We start from the raw sequence: 22,209 nt of genomic DNA, 5'->3' as shown, positions 1-22,209 counted from the left end.
TCTCAAGGATTGCCAGATGAATTACTCATACAAATAATACGATTACACGAGGACAATTACTCCAAAGTAAGATGGGGTCCGAGGCGCGAACTCAGTAAGGCAATACCGGTCAAAAGGGGCGTGCACCAGGGGTGTGTACTGGCGCCCACCCTATTTTCATTGTATGTTAACGATATTCCAAAATACCTGCTCGGGTGTATCCATAATTCGCCCAAGTTGTGGCGGGACCCGGTGCCAACACTTTTATTTGGTGACAACACAATTTTAATATCACATCCCCCAAAGGTCTACAACACCTATTGGATTCTTTTAACACATATTGTAAGAATAAGAGCCTCAAAATAAATGCCAGTAAAACGAAATACATGGCAATAAACCCACACAAGTCCTTTAGAAAGAATTTAGTGATCAACAATCAAAAACTAGAATATGTCCAATCTTTTAACTATCTAGGTATAACCTGGGACACAAAGTTGTCTTGGAAGCCACAATTAGAAAAAAATAAGATTACCCTGCTTCAGAATACATTGCCCATTTTAAAGAAACATGGGAGTAGCATCTCCAAGGCGGTGTATCCCGCCCTTGAGGTCTTCAAACACAGAGCCCAATCAGCTTCTCTTAATGGGGCAGACATATGGGGGCCTAATTGTAAAAGGAGTTTTGAACCAGGAGAGAATACATTTTTTAGAAGATTGTTAAGCCTACCAGTCCGCACACCCCTAATTCCCATTGCTATGAATCTAAATATCAAACGAACAGACTATCATGCAACACCAACACCTTTATTATATTGGGTGCAGCTCTGGTCAACTTCAGAATTAACACACTACAAGGAAGGTCTAGAGGAGTTTCTAAGCATCGACCACACCAAGAATATCTTGTGGCTTAAACATGTCTCTTCTTGGTTTGAGAAACTGGGTCTGTACCATTTCTGGGAGTATCCGATGCAGCTGACACCATTATCTAGGGCACTGCTAAAAACAAAGGGGTATATTACCAACCAATAGAGATAATTTTTGTCTCTAACTTGTTTAGAGACAAAAATTATTGCCGCAAATCGGCGATTTTTATCGCAGATACACCTTGGTATTACCAAGGTTTATCGCAAATGCGATAAAAAACGGCCGCAATGTATGAATATCGCTGAAAAGTCAGCGATATTCATGCATTATCGAGCAAATGCTCTTAGCCATGTTATCCACCTCCCATTGGTTAACATGGCTAAGAACTGCTCAGGGCAGGTGTTAGCTTTTGGAGATATTCGCGCTTAGCGCGAATATCTCCAAAAGTTGGTAATAGGAGATAGCGATGTTAGCGACTGTTTCCAGTCGCTAACATCTTGGCACGCCCACTTTGCATGTCATTAGTGATAAATATCACTGACATGCAAAGCGGGGCCCAAGATGGTCGCTATCTCCTATTAGCTGTCGCTAACTGGTGTTAGCGACAGCTTGGTAATAGGGAGATAATTTTATCTCCGCTTTCTTGGCTTTTAAAGCCAAAAAACGGAGATAAACCCCCTTGATAATATGCCCCAAAATTCTGGGCTTATATCCAAAACAATGTGTTTCATGCCTCGGACAATGGTTCATTAGCAATCAAGTTCCTTTTGTTTAAGGAGGTAGCCAGTTTTGAGTCTTTTTAGATGAAGTTCATCCACAATTGGTTAAATCCTTATACATGAAGTTAAGATATGGAGTGTTACAAACTAACACAAATACGTTAAACTGGGCTACAGACAAAGATGGAAATAGTAATGAATATTGCGAACTATGTCAAAATATGTCCTGTACTTACACATACTATTTTCCTGCCCGGCGTATGCCAAACAGAGGAGCAAATGGATTAAACCCATTTGTCATAACATGAATACTAGACATTGCCTAGAGGCAGGACGAATACTGAAAACTGACACATCACAAAAAATCGTTTTTAATGTGAGCAGATTTTTGTTTAATGTGAATCTTATAAGGGCGAAAGCAGGGTTAAAATTGCAAGGCCTAATAAACTAAGAATATAGGGCCTCATTTATGAAAAGTGACGCATCGCTGCGTGAAAACAGCGATGCGTCACTTTTCACTGCGCTCTCCCTGCGACATGATTGATGCGTCATATTTATAATATGACGCATCATGTCGTAAGGAGTTACAGATACGTCAGCATTTCTGACGTATCTGTAGGCGCAAAAGTGACGCATTGCTGGAGTGTGTCACAAAAGTGACGCAACTCCAGCAATGCTTCCTTTCACATGGGGAAAGCCCCATGTGAAAGGGCTTGCGTCAGTCTTACGCCTGCTGTGAGGCAGGCGCAAGATTTTGACGCAACAGCGTCCTAAAAGTGACGCAGTGAAATCTCATAGATTTCACTGCGTCACTATTACGAGGCTTTTTGCGGGTGAACGCCCCCTCTGCATACATTAAACCTGACGCAGGTATAATGTAGCGCAGGGGTTTACAAAGTGACGCATCTGCTTAGATGCGTCACTTTGTAAATAGTGCGCATCAGGAGGCATGTTTTACGCCGCCGATGCGTCACAAAAAGTGACGCATCGGAAGCGCAAAACTGACGCAAGGCCTTATAAATGAGGCCCCTATATTCTTAAGACAATGACTTCAGTAAATTATGCATACGCACTTTAGGTTTAATGTTGTTATAAGACAACTTGTGTATCCATTGACTGCTACAAAGTATCTGTAACCTGTGTTAATTAAAGGAGAATATCATTCAGAGCCACATATATAATGGATGATGAGCCACATGGAGTAATGGACACTGATCTCGAACTGACTATACAAATTAATTTTACATTTTTTTATGTCTAGTTCTATTTATTTATATATTTTATCTGTTACTTTTGCAGCTAGGAAATGTAACCTATTTCTTTGAACGATAGCCCTAACCTTAATGATGCACTATTAAATATAGGCAAAGCTGCTACATTTGTATATTTACACTCAAACATTTGTATAAACATGTTATGATGTATCGTTTATGGTTTTATGTGAACCGAAATAAAGATATATAAATTAAAGTTATTCATGATTTATTTACTGTCCAGTAACATTTTTGTCTCACACTGCTAACATTGTTTGCACCCAGAGAACTAATTGTTTCATTTATTTCAAGTACTTGATGGGGTAAAACATATCACAAAGATAACACACCTGGACCGAATCAACAAACACAGAGGTGGAACCCCCATCATCCGCAAGGACACCATAAGCTGCACAACCTCCTCAGATTACTCGCCTCTGATAATGGAGAATATCAATTTCCAACTTCACACAGATAGAAAAAGCACCATCAGAAGCCCCCGCCCCAGCTTCTGCAACACTATCCCTGACCTCATTGCTGAGATCGCCATCAACTCCGATTACTACATCTTCCTAGGGGATGTTAACTTCCACCTCGATGACCCCAGTGACAACAACACAACTGACCTCCTGGAAAGCATGAGCATCGGTCTCAAACAACTTATCACGACCCCACCCCTATCACAGGACACCGCCCGACCCCTTTTTTACATCCAGCAACAGAGTTAAGTACAACGCAGCTAACCTGTACTGACCACTACAGCGTTCATTTCACCAATGCTGGCACCATGCCTCCCCCAGCTCCAGGTGTAGAAACTGGGAGAACATATCAGAAAACCAGTGGAACAACTCTCTCAACTCACAGATACAACATCTGACCCAGAACAGGCTGTGAACAACTTCTCCGAATGGATCACGAAATGCGAATAGCCCCCGCCAAACCAGACAAACCCAAAGTACTTGCCAGAAGAGCCAGCTGGTTCACTGCGCAGCTGAAATCTACCAAACGCAACTGCCGACAACTATAAAGGAAGTGGCGTACTAGCAAAAAGACAGAAGACCACACCACCTTCAATACAGCATTCAACCAATACCACCGCCTCCTTAAAGAAACAAAGAAGAACTACCGGCCCATCTCCCTGCTCCCCTTTCCGTTGGAAGTCCTCAAAAAGGCATTCAACTAGAACTCACCAACACGTGGAAAAGTACATCCTGCTTGACCCCTCTCAATCCGAATTCCGAGCCAATCACAGCATTGAGACAGCCTTGATTGCAGCCACTGATGAAATCAGGGCCCTCCTTCATCATGGCAAAACAGCAGCACTCATCCTCCTGGACCTGTCAACCGCCTTCGACTCCTTTTCCCACCACATGTTGATCAACAGACTTCAACAAACCAGAATTCAGGTAGACGACGACCTCAAATGGATCGCATCAAACTTTATTGGTAGAACCCAGAGACTCCGTCTCCCACCATTCACCTCAGAACCCAGGAAGATCATCTGCGGAGTCCCACCAGGATTGTTCCTCAGCCCCACCCTGTTCAACATGTACATGTCCCCCTGGCCAACAACATCAGATTGCACGGACAAGACATAATCTGCTACGCCGACGACACCAAGCTCGTCCCCTCGCTGTCAGTAGACCCCTCCACCACCAGAGCCATCTTTCACAAATGTACGATGAACATCGCCGACCCGATTAAGGACAACTGTCTCAAGCTCAACACGAACAAGATGGAAGTCCTCATTTATGGGAACAATACCTCACCATGGAGCGATGCATGGTGGCCTGCTCAACTCAGCCCTTCCCCCTCCCGGACAGACCATGCCCACAACCTCGTCATCATTTTGGACAGCAGGTTATCTATGCAGGAACAGGTAAATACAGATTCATCCGCCTGCTGCCACATCCTACGCATGCACCTTAAGCTCTTCTTTGGCTCCCAATTCCCATCATCACCAGCAGGCTACACAACAGGAACACTCTCCACATAGGAATCACTGCACGCCTTCTGAAGAGACTTCAGACAATAAAAACTCAGTGGCATGATTCCTCCTCAACCTGCAGAGACAGACTCACATCACTCCGCACCTCAAACAACTACATTGGCTTCCAATCCAGAAAAGATGCCAGTTCAAGACCCTCGCATACAAAGCCCTGCACAATGAAGGACCATCATACATCAACAAACAAATGACCTTCCACCAACTGATGAGACACCTTCTATCCACTTCCCTCTTCCTCGCAGACACCTCCGTATCCACCAAGCAGCAGTGAAGGACACTCCTTCTGGCACCTGGCAGCCAAAGCCTGGAACAACCTACCCATGCACCTTTGGACCACATCATCACTCCAGGAATTCAGGAAAGGACTCAAGACCAGGCTGTTCATGTTAAGTACCACAAAGCAGCTAGCATCTCCAGCACCCTGAGACCCTCATGGGTGATTTGCCACTCTTTATAAATCCTGATTGATTGAGTGAATATTTTTTTCTACCTCTTCCCTGAGTGCTATTTCCCCTTTATTTAGCTCTCAGCTCATCTATTACTTCCTCCACCCCTCGAAAAATCGTACTCATTTATGTTAATGTTCACCAATGATCCACAGTTGCGCCCCTAATCTCCCCAATTGGCACTCCTTCTTCGGACCCCCCAATTGTTTTGACACCCCTACATATCCCTCCTTTTGTTTAATGCTCCTCCATTGCTCCCCTGTGCCTCCCTCTTCATTATCTATTTTTTTTAAACATTTTGGAGAGTCTCCAAATGGGTTTAATTTAATAAACCCATTTACAGATGACCACCAATTTTTAATATAAAACAAAATGCATGAAAAGACTGGGGCAATCACTGCAGGAAGGTGTACAGCGGTCATGAGTCGTACTTCAGCACTATGTGTGTAGCTGTGGCAGGATTGCCTACATCTCCCAGCTGCCCCAAACTGAGCGAATGAACTGGATGCTGAAGGCCATTTGCTGTTGCTACACATAATTGCAATGTCCAAATGGGGAAGTTACTTTAAAGTGAAAGGCTGCAGGCTAACCCTCTCCAATGACTGTGATGCAGGTGTTCAGCAGCTACTGACATGTGAATCACTATGCTGGGGTAGGGCTACCACAGTACTGCATGGCTTTTTTCTTGTGCTGCTTTGGAAGGACTAAGGAGGGCTGCATGACATGGTATTCAAAGGGGGGAGGGTGATCGATCAGTGGGGCACTCTTTACCACTAAGAAAAGTGGAAGGTCCAGTGTCAGCTAGTGCCCTCAACAAGCATAGGAAAAACAAAGTGGGTAGCTGAACCGTTCCTGAGTAAAGAATTTATGTGTATTTGGCGTGACCGGGGGTGTAGATGTTACACCCTGGGGCATCCATTTTGTTGGATGTATTTGCCTCACACACCCGAATGGGTGTCATGCTTCATCATTGGCGTTGCTCCTCGTCGGGGAGGCGGTGCAATCCCCGACGGGCTCACCTCAAAGAGGGGCTCTTTGGCGGAGATCTTTTGTATCCAACTGCCTTATGGTGAAGTGCGGGTGATGCAGACATAGTAAAATGGAGATGAGGGTTGAGAGTGTTCACCCAATTGAAGAAGGCCTCATGCGAGGTCGGTGGTCCAGTCCATAAGATCAGAATGTCATCTATAAATCTTCTCCACATCCTGATGTTGTCAAGGAAGGGATTGGACTGATGATGTATATGTCTGTCTTCAAATTCAGCCATGTAGAGACAGGCCACCGAAGGGGCAAAAGTACTGCCCATAGATGTACCTTGGGTTTGATGGTAGAACTGCCCCTTGAATTCTCTACCGATCCCGGCTCTGCTGGACGCAATGGGCTGTGATAAACCTGCTACATGCCTCTATCTGACACTGTAAATGCCGCCTCCTCCCACAGCCATACCTGTAGGTTCTTCCCTGATGTTTACAACCGCCGAACACTCATGTGGCACTTAACTCCTGACCTTCAGGTGAGCCGGATTGGTGCCTGCTATGTCTATTTTTCATACCGAGTGAGCACTTTTAACATTCAATGTGCACCGAAGAAGTATTTCGATTTTCTTGTAAGACTGCTGCTGCTGGTTTTTAATCTGTAGTTCCTACAATACTGATTTTAGTATATAGCACTTTTTCAAGCACATTTTTAGATGTGTTGTTTACACTGCACGCCGCTTTAATGCGGCCATGGTTTAATGACGCTAGTCGGTAATTCACCATCACTAGCATGACACACTGCGTGTATTTCTGGCCCTGATCATTTCTGTGTTTTGGCTAATTCTCAATGCTATTAACCCTGTTGTATTGTTCTTATTTCCAATTTAGGCATGGGACAATATTAGAGAGGTAATCAACACCCATAATATTGGTTTTTACACATGATACTAGCATGTAGATGAATGATTGTATTTCTATATTTTTTCTATAATTTCTACACCTGTGAGGTCCTGATGAATCGCGGGTAATATCCTGATGCGAGAAACATGTTGACCATTTCCTTTTCTAATCTCATCTAGGGCCAATATACCTAACTGGTTGGCACCCAGTGAGTTAGATTCACGTTTTTAACCGTAGCGGGAGACCCCTAGAATAAAGGAGTTTTTGGTACTCCCTACTACATTTTAATTCACCTTCGAGGCTATCTGCTCCATTACCCACATACCTGCACTTCACCATAAGGCAGTTGGATACAAAAGATCTCCGCCAAAGAGCCCCTCTTTGAGGTGAGCCCGTCGGGGATTGCACCGCCTCCCCGACGAGGAGCAACGCCAATGATGAAGCATGACACCCATTCGGGTGTGTGAGGCAAATACATCCAACAAAATGGATGCCCCAGGGTGTAACATCTACACCCCCGGTCACGCCAAATACACATAAATTCTTTACTCAGGAACGGTTCAGCTGCATGACATGGTACCATGGATGAGTTCAGCATCCTTAGGAGGCACAGGCTGCATGTAAGGATAACCCATTTAAATCATGTTACCAACTTAGCATACTGCCACAAGGCACTTGACAAGGTCCTAATTTCCTTCACTTGAAAAGGTAACAAAAATACGTTCTCACCTTAGATATTGCTGTTTCGTACTACTCCACAGGTATGATGTGTGCATGCTACTTTCCTAGAGAACCACACATATGTCTATTTTATGCTTTACAAAATTATTTAACACATCTGCATTTCTTTAAAATGGTGCTGCTGATGTCATTCTGCAGAGCAGTTCTGAAGTTCACATTGTCCACTACAGAAGCACTGGCAAAGAAGACAATTTGGCCTATATTTCCATAAACTGTTGGCTTTACCAAAGCTTGTTTATTTTTACACTGGTGCAAAACGTAATGTAATATGAATAAATTTACCTGTGTTTATTACATTTTGTCTAGTATGCCAAAAATTAATGCAGTAATATCTGCTGAACTTTTTTTTTATCCTTTCGGAGTCCTCAATATGTACCTTTTATGTGTCTCTGAGCCAGATGTATGACCATTTCGCAAAAATGAATGTACCACAGTGTCTCAGACACTGTTTGCGATTCCCAATGGGGTCGCAAATTGCATGCCTAATTAATATTCATAAGGCTATTGCAATTTGCGATCCCATTGGGAATGGCTCGCCCTCACAGGATGGTGGCCTGCTGAGGTCAACAAACCACCATGTCTGTGACTGCTTTTTTTATAATTATAAAGCTAACAAAGGTCCAAGGCTTATTTTGAATATCAAGCTAAATAATAAGCAGAGGCTTCGAATAAGAACTGTGTCTTTTTCTCCAGTGTCCAGCCGGACAAGGAGATATTTATTTCAAGCGATTTAGAATTGTATACAGGATTAAGAAGTGGAACAAGCCACAGATGTCTGGGCACAAGCCTGTACCGAGTTAAGGGGGAAAAAAACAGTACAAGGGAAGAAAGAATAACAGGCAAACAGTTTGGAGAGAAAAGGTGGCTTACAGTGCATTCAAATATTATGTAAGCTCTAACCAACAGTAGCTGCAACACATATTACAAAGAATAAGGGGAAGCAGTTCTGTACAAACAGTCGACGTAACGTTTCGATTCCTATCGCCAAAAATAAATTGGGATCATCTTCAGGACTACAATATGTAATTTTGCCTGTTTATGGTTATACCAGCCGGGGCACTCGGTAGGAGTGCGGTCACGACGTGGAGGGTTCAAGCGGGGGGAGGCTTCAGTAAATCTGAGGCGCCAAACAGATTGCGTAGGGCAGCCTCCCAGTTTGCCCGAAAATTAACGGGTTAGTCCTGTCCGGAGATCGTGGTGTGACCTCTGAGCAAGGATGCAATTGGTTCTTAGTCGGCGTGGTAGTTGGTCGCGCACAATGGGGGCGAGCCTGTTCCGTGCGTTCCGCAATGGGTCCCGTCTGGAGAGCGTCTCCAGACGGGACCCATCCGCCGTCCGACAAGCGTTCACATTGCGGAACGCACGGAACAGGCTCGCCCCATTGTGCGCGACCAACTACCACGCCGACTAAGCATTCTTATTCGAAGCCTGTGCTTATTATTTAGCTTGATATTCAAAATAAGCCTTGGACCTTTGTTAGCTTTATAATTCTAATTACCCGAGGTCCTTCGCTACCTATACGGGTTCCCTTGTTTTATATACCAGTGCTTTTTTTATAAAGCAGTTTTGTTTTTAAATGCATCCCGTTTTCCTTAAAGGAAAACAGGATGCATTTAAAAAAAGAAAAATGAAACTTTTCAGTTTAATTTTTTAAGGGCAGGCAGTGGTCCCTGGAACCACTGCCTGCTCTTAAAAATATTTACGCACTCTTTCACAAAGTGGAAGGTGTCCCCTTCCTGTGTGTGAGTGGCTTACCACCCTTTTGAAAATGGTGGTAAACTGCGAGTGTTTTGCAACCGCAAATGCGATTGCAAAACAATTTTAAATTGCAGTCAGACTCACTATTAGGAAGGGACAGTCTTGGCACGCCCCTTCCTGATAGGGAGTCGCAAACCATATTTTGCGAGTCACTAATAGGTTAGCGACTCGCAAAATATGGTTTGTATATGGGGCTGACTTTTTTTGCGGTCACAAACGGGCCGAATTCCCGTTTGCGACTGAAAAATAAGAGTCGTACATCTGCCCCTATGTTTGTACTCTGGAATCTCACTCCATAAATCAATCAAGTTTATTGCTAGGCAAAGAGCATTTCAGATTAATATTATCCATGTTTTGGTTGTATGACATTCCTAATGTGAGTAATCAAGAGATAAAAATAGGCTTGGGTTTGGCAATACCTATGAAGGTATAGAAAGTGACACCAACCACTTCTTTTGTGAGTAAGAAATATTCTGGTAGTGGTTTAATACATACCCTGAACACAACCCTGTCTGTAGGAAGCATACCTCAAGACACAACTAATCTAAACAATCTCAGTTCATCTTTAACAGGGTACCTCTGCTCCGACAACTACTCAAACTGGTGTCTATTCCATTTGTAATAGTATATGAAAAAAGCAAATAGTAATGTTTTGAGAAGTATGAATATTAATGGTTTGTGTTCTTCTCTCTTCTAGGTATGAGCAACCCAGCTTTAACAATGGAAAATGAAACCTAGTGATTCTTCAATGAAGTTTGTAAATGATGAGAAAAGTAGGTCAGTGCATCTTGGAGTATATTTAATAAGCAGTCGTTTTAGTGATCTATCGGAATTACTGACCCATTTTATAGAGCAGAAGTTGCCTGACTGCTATCATGCTTGACCCATTTGTTTCTGTTAAAGTGGCCATCTAATTATCATAGCAAACACAAGAAGATGATGGACGGATCGCTGAAACTTTTCAGACACTCACCCCCAATCACAGATCTGGGTTGAATCCATCATCATTCTTTAGCTCACTTCGCCACCTCAGTTCAGACCCAGCTATATGCAAATCAGTCTTGACCATGTGCCTCATGGGAACAGGTCAGCCCAAACCGGCTTGGCAGTTTGGGCTGGACTGCTCCATGAGGCACAGGGTCAAGACTGAATTGCATATGGCCAGGTCTAAACTGGGGTGGCATAATGAGCAAAAGAATGATGGATTTAACCCAGATCTCTTGACTGGGGGTGAATGTTTTGATTTGCTCTGCATTCCATCCATCAATTGTGTGTATTTTGCTTCCTCGCCCTATGTGCGCCGGGTATGCCCAGACGTGGGTCCTGGGCTCACTGTGCCACTGGATTCAAGATATCCTGGCTGATGAGGGGTGAAACCCCGAAAATGGTCCTAGGATGCTTGTTTTCGGTCCAGGGAGCACCTGGCTTGGCAGTTCGGGCTGGAATGTTCCCATGAGGCATAGGGTCAAGACTGATTTGCATATGGTCTAAACTGAGTTGGTTTGGTGAGCAAAAGAATGATGGATTTAACCCAGATATCTTGACTGGGGGGTGAATATTTTGATTTGTTCTGCATTGCGTCCATCAATTGTGTTTCTTTTGCCACTTAATTATCATGGCTGGTAATGTTTTCAGACTTGAAGAATACATACAGACCATCAAGGGATAATATAATGTGCCCAATTATTCATTTATTTATGTGGCTCAAACAGCAAGCCATTTAACCTGGAGTCATACAAAGGTGGTACATAGCATCAGATGCTGCTGAAGTAAGAAACACAAATTAAAATGATTAATTTGAGGCACTGCACATTGATGCAGTTGAGTGATGACTGAGTGAGAAAACACATACAAAAGGATTACATTCATGGTGTGGTTTGCAGAACTATACGCAAGGAAGACAGTGAGAAGAGAAGAGCTTGTCCTTATTCCTCTTATCAATATATCAAACAAATTAGGACAAGCTTGCTACGATTCCAAAGTACTGTCATACATGTCTTTTACTCATGTCTCAGACAAACCATTAGGTTTTTTTAAAGAACCCTCGCCCACCAACCTAGTTAGTGGCATGGTACATTAGTGGGTTCCCACCTAAGATGCCGAATGTATCTTAGGTGTGCTACGATGCCTGATTACAGTGGAGCTGGTTTCTTTTTGTAACGTGGTGAATTTGTGAGTCAATTTTGAAACTACATCCAGGATATCCAACCTTAGGGAAAATATTTGAATTGTGGATTCCCTTACCCTAGGAACTTAATTGTTTGTCTGATACACGAGTGAAAGGCATGTATGACAGTACATTAGCATGGTAGCAAGCTCACTCTCAGTGGTTTTGCAATAGACATTTAGAATTAAGGTCTGATATGGGTCAATACTTATTACATCTCTCCATTTTCATGAGATCACACCTTAGGATTTTTTCGTACTTGTTGGGCCTAATTCACAAATATTTAGCTGTGAGTAGGTGTGGCTTATTTAAAATCTGCTTTCAAATTCAGCACCAAGCCAAGATTTCTCACCGTCATTCACATTTTCATGAATATAGCCTTTTGAGTGTGGGGCTATTAGTAGATAATGTGTTCCAGCAATTGGGACCTAGGAAATGAACAGCCGTAATCTGAAAGCATGACTGGGTGGCTTAGGTGTGACCAGTAGCTGAGAATGTTGGAGAGAATACCATTGACCAATTTGAAAACTACTGCCTATAGCTTGTAGAGGGCCGTTTCATATCTGTGAGCCAACCAGCTTGGTTGAAATAATTAGTGGTGGGAGTATGGCAGGGCAAGGTCAAGACAACAAACTTTGATACATTGGCCAATGGGGAAACAGAATGGTAAGGGATACTCATCTGTTTAAAATAATATGATTTGCTTGAGATTTTAATTAGTGCCTCTGCTGTGTGAAATGGGATGATAGGTTTTGTAGATATCTGTACAGAACATGGCCCGGAAATTGGTTTTCTAGGCTAGCTTTCACTAAGGACATAGGGCCTGGTTTAGAGTACAGCTGAAAGAGTACTCTTTTGCAAAGGCAACAATGTATCCTTTCTGCTGTTCTGAACGTCTGCCCACCTCATTTACATTCAGTCGGAGCTTCAGCACATCAGCAGCAGAGACTACCCCGTCTCCGACACTGACATATACCTCCAGTGGCCCGAGAAAATAATAAGAGCCCACCCTTTCCAGAGTGGGTGAACAAATGGCAACCTTTTACTTAGCTTACCGCAAGCCAAAACGTGGCAGTAAGCCAAATATTAGTACAAACTTTTCAGTGTCCACCACAGCATGAGCTAAAACTCCCATGGCAAGAAGGTGGGGTCATTGCTTTTTTTATTTTGAAAAAGAAAATAACATTTTGGATTTTCTTTTCGAAAAATAAATAAGAAGATGGTTGTTGTGTGGCCCTGTCATGTTCATGCAAATTTAAGAGATGCCAGCTGGGGCAGCCAGCATCTCCAAAGTTGGAGTGCAGTGACTCCATCAGGGTGACGGAGTAAAATACTCTGTTGCTCTGCCTGAGAAACTGAACTCTAAATCAGGTCCTCAGTCAATGTACCACCTGAGACAGAAAACCTAATGGACTACAACTACCCCACAACCCACTCAGCATTTCTTGAGTGAGATGCAATTCTAGGTAACGATCAGTTCTGTGAGATTTCATAAGGATAGTTAGTGGAACTCAAACCCTTTTTCATTTTGGAAAGGCCCTTAGGTACACAAGAAAACTAGGAATATATTTTCAAGATATATTTCAAATCAAAATCCAATCCTAGTGCTTGCAATATGAATAGTATCTATTATTTAAAAAAACAATTATAATAGTGGCAATGATACTTAACAGGAGGGTGAGTAATTAAAAAAATATTGTAGCATTGTGATAAGATCATAGAGCTTCTTTACCTCAGTATCTCCAACCCCACCTTCCTCTTGGCTAACTAAACTACTCACAGTACCAAGAGGCCAATTTGAATTTCAGGGATGGTTCACACTTGCATAGCTCTTCAGAACAATAGAACCAATGTTCAGCAAAGAAACAACATCTGCTGTTTTCATCTGCATCTGCATGCAGACAGATAAGCCATCCATGTGAAGTCTGGATGTGCTTTCACCATAGCCTTCAGCAAGAAAAGGTGATTACAGCTCCGTTTGACCCTCAGTTTCAAGTCCCTGGTACGAATGTTCTCCCTACCTTATTACACACTGTTCTAGTTTATATATTGTTTCTGAAAACTGTCCAACATTTTCAGAATAAACAATAAGTAGCAAATCCCTTGCAGCTTTTCACCTATTTGCATTTTGTGAAACATTGCTTATTGTTTAAAAACGATAATTGAGAAATGGAAATAATCATGTTCTTTGAAGCCTTTTTAGTTATTTAAAAACAATCACTGGAAAAGAGAAAAGCTTGGATATATTCAAGCATGCTGAGTTATTATATTGCAGGGAATAACGAAATGAGCAAATGTACTTTCATATTTAAAGTATACACCTATAATTCAAGAACACGATACATACAGGAGAAAATATAAGAAGGTTTTAGCATGAAGTTATGTATGTATTGTTCTAATTTCATTAGTTATTATCGAGGGGCTGTGGTTGTGGTAGTAATCAATGCTCCCATTCGCTTTTAAGGATTGGAAAGTATCCATAGATGTGTACCTGAACAGGATCAGGTTAGATTATTAGGAGAGATGTGGCTAGAGTTAGGTGGGGGGTGAAGGTAAATGATGAGGGGAAGAAGAGTGCTACACGAGTGAACTGAGATCCATCCTCATTCAAATTGCAGTGAGGCAGTCAGAGCTGTGGGATTGGAGATAAGGTAGAAAAGTTTCGAAAGAGAAAATATTTGTAGATTATATGCATAGAGAAGGTAGGTGAAAACTAAAGAGGAGATGTCTCCAGCAGAGGATCCCTTGAGGAACATCAACAATAAGAGTTGCTGATCACCTAGTATGTCTTGCTGCTGAGCAGCAGCATTCAGACAGGTATAAGAAAATGACTTAAGAGCTATGTTTTAAATGCCAATGGACTAGAGGATAAAGAGTGATGTAGGCTGAACGGAAGTGTCAAAAGCTGCAGATCCAGAAGGGATTCTGTCAGAAAGGAGAAACAAAGTTGGCAACATGGTAGAGTGCTGCTTCTGTTGAATGGAGGCTACTGAAGTGGAAATGAAAGAAGCTGAGAAGGTGGTAGGTTGAAGGCCAGGGAGAAGATTTATCATTCTGTCATGCAACATAGCAAGCCACCTTGCTGCGCTGCGTGAAGAGGAAGGAACGCACAGTTTTTACCGCTATATGGCATATTCCTGTCCTTTCCTAGTGCTGGTGCACTTTTGGCGGCCTAGCACCAATGCAGGCACCCTTGCGTCATGTTGCAAGGGTGCCTGCATTGTAGGCAGAATTTGTTTTTGTGTGGGAAGGAACACCTTCCTACATAAAAACAATCTTGAGGGGCATTTTCCTCTTTATATGCATGCTGCAGAATATAAAACCTTATTGGGCAGAATTAGTCATACTAATAAATTCCATGGTGGGTGTAGTGCTACCACTAGACATCACAGTCATACCCCGGGGCCATCCCCGAGAGGAAAGAGTATACCCTGGATGCATTGCTGATGGCATGTTAATATCAGCCCATTTACTGGTAGGAAGAATAACACTGTGACCCCCCCAAATCTGGAACTGTAGTAGTCAAACATCTGCCATGTATACAATATGGAAACATTATTGGCAACCCTAGCAAACAAGAGGCAATGATTTAAGAAAATATTGAAAACTTTAAATGTATGTGAAGTATTAGCTGGAGGGTGGAGGTTGGCTCCACATGTGACTGTTCTAATCTGGAAAGATGGGTTACATAGGACTTTGACTCATCAGGAGCAATGTACTCAGAAGATTGGCTAACCTAATCGGTTCTAGCTAGCCAAGGGCCACCAACAAGCAACTTCTATCTAAACAATATTCAGTAAAGAATGGGAGTCTAATTGTTGACCTTTGGTGTCTGTTTGAGGATACAGAGTGGTGGGACATACTCCCCTCTGCATCTCACATGAGCCATCTGTGGCACTAAACGTAAACGTAATCATTTTATTATATCTCTTGTCCGACCCAGGGTTTCCCGGGTGAAGCTGTACACTATCCCCCTAGTTAAAGACTATTCCACTGTCCGGCTCCCCTCACCTGCACATTTGTTTTTGTCTATTCTTGTTTGTTTTTGTTCCTCATTTTTTTATTTTATGTGTACTTAAATACTCTTATTGCTGAAAGGTATTGTATAGCATCAAAATTAATAAAGATATGTTTAAAAAAAGAGAGTGTTAGAATACGGAGGTACGACAGAGATGTATAATGGAGAGGAAATGTACATTTGTAATAATTTGATAACTGAAGAGTTGTAATGGTTATGAATGTGTTCATTTAAGAATACAATGAAGTTAAATGGGTGAAGTTAAAAATAAGTCTTAGTGGGTAGTGAAGTCAGGCTGGTGGTGGGGAGCAAGAAAGTAGAGATGGTAAGTAAATACATGAGTCTCTTTGTGAAAGTGGTGAACTTGGAAGTAAGTATGAACCACAGGAAAAAGAAATCTTGATTAGCTCAACTTGCACAATCTGATTGGTATGTGCTGTGCAACATTTTACTTTGGAGTCCCTTTTTAATTATCGAAAAATGTGTTGGATACTCCACCATTGCAGACTCAGTTATTCTACAAAATAACATACTCATTTAAGTTGTTCATAAAGCTCTAAAACATCACTGAAGTATTTCCAGGATTGTTGGGCACAAAATTTTTTCTTTGCGTAAGAACAAAGCAGAAATTGTGTTAATTTAGATGACATTGAAGGTAAGTAAATATCTATAACTCTCTATACAATCTTTAAGTAGACATTAGCGTTTTTTTACCTAGCACAAGTTACTCCAATAGTATAAAACAATTCTTTTTCTATTAAGTTATTTGGACCTTCATGCACATGAAAGTAGCAAATAGCATTAAAATTGTTAAAAACTAGTCCAGTGTTGAAAATCTCAACAAAATATCAATTTCACCTGTGGAGGAAAGAAGAGGGAGGTGTAGTGTAGTTGCTCAATTTCAAGGCTTTAACCAGAGTTCTACTTCTGGCTTTTGCACTTGACTTTAAAGCATGTGATAGGGTACAAATCACACCCTGGGCCCCTAATTATGGATATGTGGTGTATACATACGTGACAAGCTGTTGCATAACACACAGTCTCAACTGCATTCGTCTACCTCTCCCCCAGTCACCAGTGGGAATATATTTAAGATGTTCCTTCTACTATGAAGATTACTGTCCAAAATGGATCCTATGAATTAAGTCTGTTTGGTGTGGGAAATAATATGGATATGTCCTGAGATTCTATAAAGTGCAGTAAGGTAGGACGCTATGTACAGGTGGTGTATAACATACTACAAAAGGGCTGTAATTGCGCATTTTGGTGTCAGGTGAGCACTCCTGCAGGCAAAATGGTGTTGCAAGAATTTTCAGTGCCCCAGCAAAAAAATAATTTTGCATGGGTCATTAAAAGTCTTTGCACATTCCTAGTGATAAATGACTCATTCAGATACATTGATAGAATAAAAACTTCCACTTGTAAGTGAAAGCTGAAAACGTAGGAACTAAGACTTGACAAAGAGGGCTTGAGACCAATATTATATGAGTAGTGAGTGTATGATTCACTCTTTCAGAAGCACTCCATGAATAGATTTGAGAATTGCTAAATTTTTCAATATTCCTACATGCATGCTCAAAATGTATCCTTCACCTAATATTTCTTCGAAAATGTTCAGATTTGCATTGTAACTGGACTGAAGATTGGTGTTTTGTCATCCATTAATCCTAAATGTATGTTCAGATTTGCAGCAACACTCAGAAATCCTTAGTGCAAGTCTAAAGTTGCACTACAATGCACTGCAATGGTTTCACTCTTTTTTGCAGGACAGGCAGCAGGCAGTCTCTCTGCCTCCTTTTCAATCAGCCTTTTCCCCGGTAACGTATGGAGTCCCCCAGGGCTCTGCCATCAGCCCAATACTTTTTAATGTCTACCTCAGGCCGCTAATCCTTCTTATCCAAAGTTTCGGCATTAAAACCATCAATTACGCCGACGATACACAGATGATCCTCTCCTTGGATGGGGAGGATTCTATTTCTATAGAGGTCCTACACAATTGCCTGCGGGACACATCAAGGTGGCTGAAGGACAACTCACTTCAGTTTAATGCAGGCAAAACTGAGGTGCTTTTTAACACTGGCTCGAGGATCCCCCGACCGTTTCCCAATAACTTCTGGCCCCCGGAAACAGGCTCCAATGTACAGCCTGCAGACTCTGTCCGCAATCTAGGTGTCATGCTTGACCACAGGCTTAGCATGGAGACCCACGTTCAAAAAACATCGGCCTGCTGCTTTGCCATCCTACGGTCTCTTAGGAAAGTCTTGCCCCTTCTGCCCACTCAGGCCCGTGCCCAAGTGGTTAGATGTACCATCCTGAGCAGGTTGGACTATTGCAATGCCCTCCTGCTTGGGTCCCCTGAGTTTCTGTTGGATAGGCTCCAAAGGGTACAATCTGCGGCCGCAAAATTGGCCTTGGGGCTGCCAAGAAGATCTCACAGACCATCTGCCTTGGCACAACTGCACTGGCTCCCTCTTAGACAGAGGATCCAGTTTAAGGCCCTCTGTATTGTTTTCAGGGCCCTCCATGGTTCCGGTCTAGCCCCCCTTCAATCTAAGTTTGCGTGGTATGCCCCTCCCAGACAACTTCGCTCCTCTGATGCTAAACTCGTAGTCATTCCCAGATTTAGGAAGGTCAGAGCCAGAGGTAGATCCTTTGAGGTGGCTGCCGCCAGACTTTGGAACTCCCTCCCCGTCGAGATCAGGCACATTAAGGAACTCCTACCGTTTAGAAAAAAGATTAAAACTTGGCTTTTCCCTGGTTAGCCTACCCCCACCTGGTCCACTTCTCGCTTCACTCTCAAACTCTGTAAGCACCAGGATGCCTGCTATGGTGACAGTTCGCGCTTTATAAATTCTTAAAATAAAATAAATAAATAAATAAAGTTTGCACCATCAATTAGTAATCCTAAATTCATGTTATCCTTTGTGGCATTAGTCATGAATGCTTAGTCAGTGTTCAGATGTGCCCCGTCATTAAGTAATCCTTAGTGAATTTTCAGGTTGGCACCACCACAGAGTAAACCTTAGCGTTTGTTTGGTTTGTCCTCACCTTTTTTAAATGCTGTATGTTCAGATATGTCCCATCACTCAGTAGTCCTTAGTGCTTTTTCAGATTTGCACAATCACTTGTTAATCCTAAATGTATGTTCACTTGCGCCAACACTCACTAATAGTCAGCACATAACCAAATGTGCAGCATCAATCATTACTTAATGTTGCGCTTATGTTTGCACCATACCTTAGAATCTTTTAATGCCCTACTGAAGTAGCAATAACTTAGAAATCTCAACTGTATGCAGTGTGACTTATTAATCCTTAATGCATGTTCACATTTATACCATAACTCAGTAATCCTTAGTGCTTTTTCAGGCTTTCCTCATAATTCAGTCATTTTAGACTGTGCTGACATTTGCACCATTACTCATTACTTCTAAATGCGTATTCAAATTTACCCAACCACTCAGTATTCTTCGTATATGTTCAGGTTTTCACCACACATAACCAAATAATGCTAAATGCATGTTCACCTTTGCATGCATCAGTCACTAATGCTTGATGAATGTTTACGTTCGCTCTAACATTCACTAAACATCACTTCATAAACAGATGTACAGCATCGCTCAATAGTAGTCAGGGCATGATATTTGTGGGAAACAACCTTTACAACGCAACTTTTACAACACACTACCATTACAACGAAACTTTTACAACACAACATCCATTACATAGCATGCCATTACAACGCAACCATTACAACGCATGACACTACAACGCATACAATTACAACACATGTCATTACAACGCAGTCATTACAACGCATACCATTACAACGCATACAATTACCATCCAACACTTACCCTACTGTTGCACCCCCTGGAGGTAGAATTGTAATTTTTACCCCTACACTATCCAACACTTACCCTAATGTTGCACCCCCTGGAGTTAGAATAGTACAATTTAGCCCTACACTATCCAACACTTACCCTACTGTTGCACCCCCTGGAGTTAGAATTGTAATTTTTACCCCTACACTATCCAATACTTACCATACATGCAATGTAATGTTATGTGTTGTAATGGTATGCATTGTAAAGGTATTATGCGTTGTAATGGAACGCGTTGTAAAGGTAGTTTTTAAACATTTGTTGTAATGGCATGCATTGTATTGGAATGCGTTATAATGGATGTTGCATTGTAAAAAATGCGCTGTAAAGGTGTGCGTTGTAAAAGTATGCGTTGTATCGTCATACATCCGATATTTGTACAATCATTCCAAATTCTAGAGCGCTTACTCAGATTCCCTTGTGTCTCATGTGCAGTTATAATTACCAGTATTAACCACCTACTCAAAGTAGCCCCAGATGATTTAAGATCAAATGTAACAAAGTAATAATCAACCTTCCTGAATGGCTTTGTTCTTTCTAGACAGATCGACAGTGCTCACTTGATATTGAGGCCCAGATTTACTAAAGGCTTGTGTTGTTCTTGTGTCACACAAGTCGATGCAAGTCCATAAGTGATATTTACTAAACCAGGTAAGGGGTAATTTGGGTCGCCTTGTGTGACATTTGTAAAGAACTCACACAAAACAGTAGCGTGCATTGCATTGTGTTACATTTTATAGTGGTAGACATTCCATGGGTGGAGCATGGGCATTCCACTGCATCCCCCAATGGAATTTGACACAATACCAGATTTACTAAAATCAGTAAATCTGCGATTGTAGCAAAATGGTGTGCCTCACGAAGATGATGTAATGAGGCCAAATATTTTCCTTCTCCTCATTGTGTGTGGGAGGTATTCCGCATCACCAATACAAAGATACAATTGCCACTTAGGATTGTTTTTGTGCAGGAAGCTATCCCTTGCAGTAAAAAAACAATCCTGCCTGTAATGCAGGCCTTGAACAATGGTGCACAGGTGCCTGTCTGCACTTGTACTAGGCAGGACTCAGCATGCCAGGCCAAAGAGCAAGCAGAAGGGTGCCACATGTTAGTAGATAAGGTGCATATGTGCTCTCTCTCTCTGTCCCGTAACGCAGCACAGTAAGTTCTCTTGATGTGTTATATTGTGTGAAACGTTAGCAAACCTGGCCCATAATGTATGCAATCTCGGTTCTTTCACTGAATCTGGAAAAAGACAAAGCATAAGGAAAATCAGATCATTTGAACAACGAATTGCTGAAGCAATTTTAGGGACAAATTGGAGATTTGGGTGGAGGACAATTTTGTCAGGGAAAACTTTTTTTTTTCAAAGGCACTAAAATCTAATCCCCCCAATTCTTCTGGCCAAAAAGCTAGCTAATAAAAACAACACATTATAGATAAGAAATTCCACACCTTCCATATCCAAAGGTTCAAAAGGTAACGCCTGCATAGCCTGTAAAAACTAATTGAAAATCCCAAGACTTTAAATGTTAATTAATGACAGATTTGGGAGAAAAAACTTTTCGGCCATTTAGAAACTAACAGAATTATACTTTCTAACTCATGGTTCCCAAATGCCCATGCTGCTGCCTATTGTGCTCATATCGTAAACAACAGCCAGTCCTAACTAAAAGCCATCATTTACAAACTCAATTTTGTTTACTGGCTCCATCACATCCCCAGAATATCCTTTCCTTCTACACCACTGATCAAAAGACTGCAAATGGTGAGAGTATGATTTCAAATGTGATGGATTACTGGATCAATCAAGCCACACTAGATACCAACACTTCACATCTAAATGCAACCTTTCACTATCTATGCCCCTAATTGCAGATGGGCCAAAACTAGCATGGGCCACTGAAACCTCATCAATGGATAAGGATCAGTAGCATCATCCAATGAGGTTGAATTGCAAGCTGAATAAGCAATAGGGAATAAGAACGACAATACTTACATGGAAGCACTAGAAAACCATTAGCTTGTCCTTCCTAATCTTCATTAAAAACATTGGTATCAGAGGAATTGGAGAAAGGCATACAGAAGAGATTTGGGCCATTTGAAAGACTTTGCATCTATCTTCCATGCTCTGTGGCAAGGCTTAATTGTGCAAAACCCGAGAAGCAGAGCATTCTCCTCTGATGCAAAAAGATCTATCTCTGACTGGCCAAACCTCCTCATTAACAGCTGGAATGCAGAATTTATCAATAATAACCCTGCTTAGATAATCTGCTACGCAATTCTCTTTCCTCAGCCAATGACATATCTCCTGTGACAGAGCATTACACAGCTCAACACTACTGAGGTAGCCCATTACTACCCTACCTTCTGTTCTTATCTATCTCCTGAGGTTATATCTACGGGGAAAACTCATAAGAGCTAACTGAACAGCCTTAAATTTCCTCCAGTTGGACAAGACTTCTGCTTCCTGGTATGACCACTTCCCCTGTACTGA

General features: G+C 41.9%; 1 protein-coding gene across 6 annotated transcripts in view; it reads left to right on the top strand.

The window, feature by feature from the left end:
- ZDHHC2 (zDHHC palmitoyltransferase 2) overlaps positions 1–22,209 on the top strand; it is a 647,387-nt gene that overhangs the window by 594,074 nt on the left and 31,104 nt on the right. For 5 of the 6 annotated variants that reach the window (XM_078678140.1, XM_078678138.1, XM_078678139.1 and 2 more), the window contains one exon: positions 10,342–10,421. In XM_078678140.1, the coding sequence (XP_078534266.1) occupies positions 10,342–10,382 (41 nt within the window). In that variant the 3' untranslated portion in view covers positions 10,383–10,421. The remainder of the gene's footprint in view (positions 1–10,341; positions 10,422–22,209) is intronic. The other variant, XM_078678136.1, reaches the window with a different exon arrangement.

Source organism: Lissotriton helveticus, chromosome 2_2, assembly GCF_964261635.1.
Source record: "Lissotriton helveticus chromosome 2_2, aLisHel1.1, whole genome shotgun sequence".
NCBI classification, from domain to species: domain Eukaryota; kingdom Metazoa; phylum Chordata; class Amphibia; order Caudata; family Salamandridae; genus Lissotriton; species Lissotriton helveticus.
This window is presented reverse-complemented; position numbering and strand designations above follow the sequence as displayed.